The sequence below is a fragment of the Peromyscus eremicus genome, chromosome 8a, assembly GCF_949786415.1.
Source record: "Peromyscus eremicus chromosome 8a, PerEre_H2_v1, whole genome shotgun sequence".
NCBI lineage: Eukaryota > Metazoa > Chordata > Mammalia > Rodentia > Cricetidae > Peromyscus > Peromyscus eremicus.
Window position 1 is genome coordinate 12194446 of NC_081423.1, and position 9104 is coordinate 12203549.

Below are 9104 nucleotides of genomic sequence, written 5' to 3' on the forward strand. Positions count from 1 at the left end.
AGGTCCCCCTTTCTTGGTTGAACAAGCAACCTGACCTTGGTTCTTCAATGTCAATGTTCATACTCACGCATCAGGGTATAAACCCCAACTTTAGGTCACTGATGTCAGGTAAAAAGTAGATGCTCAACAGGTGTGGAACGAACGAACGAACGAACGAACGAATGAAATGGAAGGCCTCTGGATGGAGTAGACTCCACCAGCTTAGGTGGATACTGTGGTCAGCTGAGGGAGGCAGCCAACAGTGGGGCCTTTGTGGTCAGCTCATATAGGGGAGGGATATCTTGCTACCAGAATCCTAAAGTGTGCAGAGTAAGGGGTCTGGCCCCTGGGGTTCAGGGCCGGGTCATGGGGTTGGTGTTCTGGGCGCCTCCTTCCTCCTGAAGAGGCGCTGGGCAGGCAGGGTTGACAGGTTGGGCGGCATAGCCGAGCTGACACTCACCTCCAGCATAAAACCTCACTTCATGGAGCCTGCACCTCCGGAGCAGTAGGGAGAGCTCCTGCCACCGCTGCCCAGGGCTCAACCAACCACCAAGCCAAAGAACATGAGGCGGCCCCGCGCCCCTGGCCTGCTGCTGCTGCTGCTGCTGCTGCTGCTGCTGCTGCTGCCTTTGCTGCTGATACCCGGTGAGTTGCAATCCAAGGGCAGCCCCTCTGCCTCCTCTCTGGAGGGGACCCCTCTGTGCTGCTCTGAGCTCCAGTTGAGCCCCCCGGCCCCCAGGGCCTGCCTGAGTCTGAAAGGAACCTCCTCTTCTCAGTGATGGGGTTCCCAGAGAATGTACTCAGGTTCCAAAAATTCCACCTCGGGGAGCTGGCTGGGGGCCTGTGGGGAGATCCGACAGAGCTTGTGGCCAAGGCCCCTCAAGGCCTCTCAAGGACCCCAAGACAGTGGTTTGGCTAGAGCCGCAACCCCATCCTCCTGGGGCTCTCAGTGTGCCATGCTCTGAGCTTGTGACTCCCCTAGAGGCCTAGTTTCCCATTCTACAGATAAAGAGACAAAGCCTCCATGCCTCTAGGATTTGAACCCAAGCCTGCAGGTGTCCATGTCCCTGGGCTTATGTGAACTGGGGTGGCCATCTAGCCAGGGAGCCTTCAGAATCTGCTGAGGCTCAGCAGGGAGCTGGGGGCAAGAGCTGTAGGCTGCAGAGGGTCCCAGCTCCTGCCTACAGAGACAAAGGCCCTGCCCATCCTGAGCAGGGGTCAGCAGGTTCTCGGCAGGTCTCTGCCTGTCAGTCCTTCCCTGGGGGGCGGACCCCTCTCTACCAGGGAAACTCTCCCACATTCCTAGGCCAGATGGGCCAGCCCAGCAGCCACACTTCCCTGTCCTCAGTTCACCTCCCTGGGACAGGCCAAGTCACCTCAGACCATGTCTCAGCTAGGGCTCAAGGCGTAGGAGGGCATTAGTGGGCATCTCTGTAGGGATGCCCCTACCTCCCCCAGTGTCATGCAGTGTTTCTGTCCATGGTCTCTAGCAGCAAGGACAATAGCTTTGAAAGCCCATTTCCACTGGGTGTGACACTGTAGTGGCCCGTGGGTGGATCAATTGAGGTCATTGCCAAAGTAGAAACAGCAGACTGCCTTTGGCTCACAAACAGCTGCAACCTGAGGCTGGACCCCTGGGTGACTTGCTCACTTCAGCCCAGGGTGACCAGCACCCCAACAGTCCTCTGGGTGGTCTTGCCTAGTTTCTTAGACCTCAGTCACTCCCATCAGCATCAGGGACCTGGAGCCTAGATGGGCATAGACTAAGACCCTGGCTGTACCTTCTACCACAGACAGGATGTCTCTCTATCCCTTCACACAGTTTCTGTGCTCAGGTCCCTAGAAGCAGGCTCTGTGTTCGCAGATCTCCGGGGCCTGAGCTCTGGGTGCGATCACATGCCCTGGTGAAGGACAGAGAGCTCAGAGAAGCAGGGGAGGTTCTCAAGACAGTACAAGTGGGGAAGGAAGGCTTCCGTTGGCGTCCGCCCTTGAGTGGACCTCAACCCGCAGTAGGGCTTGTAGAGACTGGGAGCCTCGGCCTGAAAGGACTAAGCTGCGGCGGAGACCATGGGTAACAGGTCAGGACACTGAGGGCAAACGCACAGAAGGCTCCTGAAAGCTCCTCTGGGCACGAGAAGGGGGAGGCTTGCACACACCTGTGCCCTTGGGGACAGAGGGCAGCTAGGCTGGGCAGCATTGCAAGCTGACTCTTCAGGCCTGGAGATCAGGCCCAATGGAGTTCAAACAAGTGTGTGTGTGGGGTCTCTCTCTGGTCACATTTGCATTTTATTTTTTATTTTTATTTATTTATTTTGGTTTTTCAAGACAAGGTTTCTCTATGTAGCCTTAGCTGTCCTGGAACTCTCTTGGTAGACCAGGCTGGCCTCGAACTCACAGAGATCCACTTGCCTCTGCCTCCTGAGTGCTGGGGTTAAAGGCGTGCACTGCCAACAACCAGCTTCACTTTGTTTCAATATATGGCTCTGTCTCTCTGTCGTCCCACCCCGTGTGTGTGTGTGTGTGTGTGTGTGTGTGTGTGTGTGTGTGTGACTGTAGGCAGTTACATACAGAGACCAGAAGGGGTTGTTGGAGCCCCTGGGTGCTGGGAACTGAACTGGGATCCTCTATAAAGCCAGCAAATGTTCTTATCCAAGGGGCCACCTCTCCAGTCTTTTGTTTATTTATATTTTTATTGTATTTGTATGAATGTTTTATTTGCATGTACGTACGTGCATCATGTGCACATAACGCCAGTGGAGGCCAGAAAAGTGTGTCGGATTCACTGGAACTGGAATTAGAGACAGCTGTGAATCACCACCTGGGTGCTGGGACCTGAACCCAGGTCCTCTGCAAGAACACTAAGTGCTCTCAACTGCTGAGCCACTTTATTTATTTTGAGACAACATAGCTTCAACTGACCCATAGTCATTGTGTAGCTCAGTCTGGCCTTAAACTCCATGCAATCCTCCTGCCTCAGCCTCTTGAGGGGGGCATGCTGGGATAACAGGTATGAGCCACTACACTCCATGCATTCGCAATGTAAAAGGGCACCTTGTGAAAAGAAGCTCCCAAGCCAGAAGTCCAGAGCACAGCTCTTGTCTCCTGTGACCATCACATGTGCCCCTCTCTGCTTAATGTCCTGCTCTGAAAAGAATCTGGTCCTGGCCTGAGCGGTAGCTACCTCCCGTTCCTCTATGTTCTGGCACTGTGATAAAGTATCATGAAAAAAGTTAACTTCGGGGGGGAAAAAGGGTTTATTTTAGCTCACTACTCCAGGTGATAATCCATCATTTCAGGGCAACAGGAACTTGGAACAGCTGATCACATCCAGAGCCAAGAGTTGGAGAAATGAATGTATGCACACTCACTTGTGTTTAGCTCAGTTTTTTTCACTCTTACACAGTGCAGGACCAACATCCGCTGTGCCTAGGGACTGGTGCCACCCACAGTGGGCTGGGTCTTCCCACATCAATTAACTTAATTAAGACAATCCCCTGCCAATATACCCACAGGCCAACCCACTGCAGACAATCCTTTATTGAGACTCTGTTCCCAGGGGATTCTAGCTCGTAACAACTAACCACATGAATAACTAACACACAGCCACACCCTACCCTGTTGTCAAGCCCACATTCTGGATTTTGTCCCCCGGTAGCATTGAGAATTGCACAGCTGGGAGCTCCACAAGGAAGAGGAGAGTTCTGTGACATCCTTAAGGACTCGGCACCGCTGGCCATGTGTGGCTCAGCATGGCCATGTGTGGCTCAGCATGGCCATGTGCTGTCCCTGTGACACTCAGCATCCTGAAGTGGTTTTTCTTTTCATCCTTCCCTCTGGGTTCAAGTGTTGGGGCTTAGAAAAAAGGTGACCATCAAGGTAGAGGGCCTGACTGTGCTGAGACCCCCACCCAGTTCTGACAGGCCTACTCAAGGGAGCAGTAACTAGGAGAGTACCAGCTAAAAGTCTGGGGTGCCTGGGCTCAAACCCGAGTCTGGAATGGAGCTTAGGGGGCCTGGGTGAAAGGCTGAGCAGTAAGTAGGTGTGGGCGATGGGCCCCATTCCTGGTGCTCTCAGACCTGCCCTACTTGTCCCTCACTCTGATGGTGGTCTAGTAGAGGGTCAGGGTTGGCAAGAGGGCTCAGTCCTCAGGAAGAGAGTCCGCTCTACTCCCTTGAGAGCAGAGTGGCCATGGGTGTCTGGACCTCAGCTGGGCTTGGGGAGAAGTTGGAGGAGACTTGCTCATTCTGGAAGACTTCGAGGAGGCCCTGATGGGTAATGTGTGGAAGCAGCCTCCAGAGTTTCCTGTCGTCCAGAGCTGAGCCATTAGTGGGTGAAGAGAGGGAGAGAGACTCCAGACTCAAGCTCTAGAACTTGAGGTCCATGCACTGTTCCCACTCCATATTGCAAGACAAGAACGGGGTGCAGGGTGCAGGAAGAGATCCCTGTGTGGACAAGGGGGGACAACCTGACCCAGGCAGGGGGGGTCAACCCATTTGGCCACAGTGCTAGCTTTCCTGGTTGTCCTCTCTGTCCCCAGTGGACAGGGACCTCTGATGAGGCAGAAGCAGGGAAGAACAGACCTTGGCTTGGTAAAGTTGCCTGATGATCCGCTTTTCTCACTTCCAGGGACTGAAGGGGCCAGCGCTCCGAGAGGTAAGTGGGATCAGCTGAGATGCAGGAGTGACTGGACACACACAGAAAGAGAGAAGGAGAGGGGAGGGGGGCAGGGAGGGAGGAAAGGAGGGAGAAGAATAGAAAAGATGCATGGGGCAGCAGAAAAGCCAGCCAGAAGTGGCTGAGCAGAACTTCCAGAAGGCAGTGGAAGAAGAGATCTCTCATATGATCAGCAAAATAGGACATGGTGGAAGCATCAGGGGCAAGTACCAGGATAGGGGACACCTTGCCTGCTGTACCATGACTGTCCCCCTGGTCCACCAGCCGTGTGGAAGACATGACATACAGCCATCCTTCAGAGACCCATGTGTCCAGATCTGGGATGGAAATCTCCCATGCTATTTCAACCTTCCTGACCCAAGTTGGGTCTTGTCACCTTGACATAAGTGAGGGGACCAAGGTTCCTGGGAAGGCAGAACTAGTAAGGATTAGCCTATATCAAAACCAACTAGACTTGGGCCTCTGATCTGCCAATGTTCTGAGTAGCTCAGGAGCCAGAAAGGCCTGAAAACTGACAGGAAGTGAGAGCTGGCATGTGGGGTTGGGGAAGGAGTGGAAGTCATGGAACCAGACCCCTCCCCCAGAGAGTGACTCCATGTTTCTCCAGCCTGCGGGCACCCAAGGATGTTCAATCGGATGGTAGGCGGGGAGGATGCCTTAGAAGGTGAGTGGCCCTGGCAGGTCAGCATCCAGCGAAACGGGACCCACTTCTGTGGGGGAAGTCTCATCGCACCAACATGGGTCCTCACTGCTGCACACTGCTTCTCCAAGTAAGTGACCCTGGCCCTTTCTGTGTCTCACCAGTGGCTAGGACAAGACAGAGCTGTGCATGACTATTCAGCACCGAGGACAGCACTGGCACGAACTCCCACAGTCTTGTCCAGTAACACCTAGTCTTCCAAAATTTTCCTTTAGGGAACTGCAGAGATGGCTCAGTGGTTAAGAGCACTGGCTGCTCTTGCAGAGGACCAGGGTTCAACTCCCCACATCCACGTGGTGGCTCACAACTGTCTACACTTCAAGTTCCGGGAGATCCAACACCCTCTTTTGGCTTTAGCAGGCTCCAAGCCTGTACATGGTTCACTGACATACATGCAGGCAAAACATCATACACGTAGATATTTAAATTTTTCCTTTAGGTCCAACCCTAGGCCTCGAAGCTGCGACCATTGCTGCAGCTCTTGCTCCGCCCGTGATACCTGGGGTCCTGTCCCTACAAATGCTGCAGGCACCCCCGACACACACACACACACCCCCCGTGCTCCCCCTACCTCAAATCCAGAAACACTGTTCCTCTCCCTCACCCTCCCTAAGATCACCTAAGAAGACTCCCAACTCACATATCCATGTGAAACACGTGGCCCTAGAATTTCAGGGTCCCCAAACCATAGTTACCTCTTTCCTCATAGATCTGCAATTCTTTCCCCCCTTTACTTATTATTGTGTGTTGGGGGGTCATGTGTCATGGTGTGCATTTGGAGGTCAGAAGACAATTTTTGGGTTTTCTCCTTTCTTCCACCACGGGTTTTACTGATAAAACTCAGGGTTTTAGGGGCATAGGAAGCACTTCTACCCGTGAAGCCATCTGGCCAGCCCCTGCAATTATTTCCAAAAGCCCATGTTTCACTTAGAAACTCGAGCTCAGAGGTGGCCTACCTAGGGCTCAGAGGCTTGGCCTCACTGTTCTCCATAGGTATATGCATATTACAACAGGTTTTTCGGATAGTGTCCCCATCTTACAAACGAGGAAACTGAATCACAGAGAACTTGTTAGGTCACTTACCAAGGTCACCTGGTAGCCAAGGAGAGCTGGGAATCCAAGGTGGGAGGTCTTCGGTTTCTACAGCCTTAAACATGGAGACGACATTGTTGACAGCACAGAGAAGTGTCAGATACTGCTGGGACCACAACCACCTACCCGTGGGCCCTCTCCTCACGGGGGAGGGCACTCACACCAGCTCTGCTCTTCCCATCAGCACTTCGGACATATCCATATACCAAGTCCTGCTGGGGGCACTGCAGCTCCAGCAGCCGGGACCACACGCCTTGTACGTCCGTGTGAAGCGGGTGGAAAGCAACCCCCAGTACCAAGGCATGGCCTCCAGTGCCGACGTGGCTCTGGTCGAGCTGCAGGTGCCTGTGACCTTTACCAATTACATCCTTCCTGTGTGTCTGCCGGACCCCTCCATCGTCTTTGAGTCGGGCATGAACTGCTGGGTCACTGGCTGGGGCAGCCCCAGTGAACAAGGTGAGGGGACTGAGCTAGGGGAAGACAGGGGATATGGCTTAAGAAAGGCCAGGCTGGTTTTCCTGTTGATACTGGTAGACATACATGATCGCTACTCACTTGGGTGGGACAGGTATAAATGGAACAGGTGCTAAGGAGGGAGGGAACAGTCCCATCAAGTTCTGAGGAAACCCAGGGAGGGATGGAGCCAGCTGTGGTTCTGGAGGACCCAGAACCTCAGGGGCCTGGTTAAGACTGTCCACTGAGCTGCAGGCTTGCTTTCGCTCCCCAGACCGACTACCCAACCCACGGGTCCTGCAGAAGCTTGCTGTACCTATCATTGACACACCCAGGTGCAACCTGCTGTACAGCAGAGACGCCGAGTCTGACTTCCAGCTCAAAACCATCAAGGATGACATGCTCTGCGCAGGGTTTGCAGAGGGCAAGAAGGACGCCTGTAAGGTAGGGTGGTATGGCCAAGCCACTGGAGCAGGGGTTCTCAGCCATCCTAATGCTGTGACCCTTTAATACAGTTCCTCATGTGGTGACTCCCAATCACAAATTTTTCACTGCTACTAATAGCTGTAATTATGGTAGTTATGAATTATAATGTAAGTATCTGATATGCAGGATGGTCTTAGGCGACCCCTGTCAAAGGATTGTTTGACTCCTAAAGGGGTCGCCACCCACAGGTTAAGAACCACTAGAGGGAGCTTAGCCCAGTTCGAGAGGTAGGCTGTGGTTCCATTACCTGAAATGAGATGAGCCAGTCTTGGCTCTGCATTTTGAACACACACCACACTGGGTGTATACCACAGACAGGCAAGCTGGGACATTACAGCAACGTGCAGGCTTGTCTGGGAGGACCGCTGGGGAAGGTCCTGGGAAGGGGCTGTGGTGAGCCTGGGGTGGGCTCTGATGGCCCTCTGCTTCCCCACAGGGTGACTCTGGAGGCCCCCTGGTGTGCCTTGTGGACCAGTCCTGGGTGCAGGCTGGGGTGATCAGCTGGGGAGAAGGCTGTGCCCGCCGGAACCGCCCAGGCGTGTACATTCGTGTCACTTCCCATCACCAGTGGATCCACCAAATCATCCCAGAACTGAAGTTTCAGGGGAGGGCCGACAGCCCGCAGCAGCGAAGAGGCCCCAGAGGCTGGCAGCACTTGGAGAACTCTGCTCCCTGCCTGGCTGCCCATGCAGTCATGCTGGTCCTGATAACACTGCTCACCATCCTCTGAGCCTGCCCAGGCCAGGCAGCAGAGCCCTACCCACTGTACATTTGTAAATAGCTCAATCCCCCATCTTACACGCTAGTTACTTTTATTTATGTTCACTTCCAGAAAAAAAGAGCGTCATGGCCTAGGTGGGGGTCCTTGCAGGGCTCTAGGGGCCAAGCTTTGAGCTGGGAAGACTGAGAGGGTTTGGTTCCTGGTGAGAGGAGACCCTTGCAGGCACACCCAAGGAGGACGTTCCTGACCCAGTTTCCCTGTTTCCACCCCACGACTGTCTCACCACCTTGAATACCAATGCTTTACCCATTCCTGCACTGTGGACGGTGACACCGGTGGGAAGCAGGTCACAAGATGCCAAGTGCTTCAGGAGGGGCCATGCAGAAGATGGGTGGAGGGACATACTGGGGGCACAGCCTCTTTCCCCAATCCCACACTTCTCTAACAACATCACACAAATCTGAGGGCCACCAAGAACCTGTGCATCCTCATAACACTTGAGGAGCCCCTTCCAGGGGGCAACCTGTACCTCATGTTCTTCCCTTGATCCCCGAGACTCCTTTTCTACTGATCCAGCCCCTGACCTTCAACTTCCCACTCTAGTGACACAGTGGGAGGGTGAAAGGGACAAGGCACACACAAACCATGCTCTGCTCACACCCAGTTACACGTGTATTCACGTGCATATCCATCCACATGCTCACACAGGCAAACCCGTCTTGCCTCAGGTAGACCAGGCACTGTTATGTACTAAATGGGTAACCATCGGGTGTGATGATGCTGAAGCATGGCCTTTACTTGGGAGGCAGAGGCAGGGAGATCTCTATGAATTTGAGGCCAGCCTAGTTAACTTGAGTTCCAGGACAGGCAGTGAGATCTATCTCAGAGAAGAAAATAAAATAAAACCCAGAATGGATCACTTAGCACTAGCTGTATACCAAACCAACATGAGGAACCCCTAGGGCTCCACTCCCCACTGGCCACTCAGTGGCCTCTGTG

General features: G+C 53.7%; 1 protein-coding gene across 1 annotated transcript; it reads left to right on the forward strand.

The window, feature by feature from the left end:
• Positions 1–587: 587 nt before the first annotated feature.
• Positions 588–8114, forward strand: LOC131916365 (serine protease 27; the record flags this gene model as incomplete). The annotated part of the gene is made up of 6 exons (XM_059269675.1): positions 588–624; positions 4606–4632; positions 5261–5423; positions 6630–6901; positions 7173–7342; positions 7821–8114. Coding segments are annotated over 6 exons (963 nt in total), but the record flags the coding sequence as incomplete, so codon positions are not given.
• Between the last annotated feature and the right edge of the window lie 990 nt (positions 8115–9104).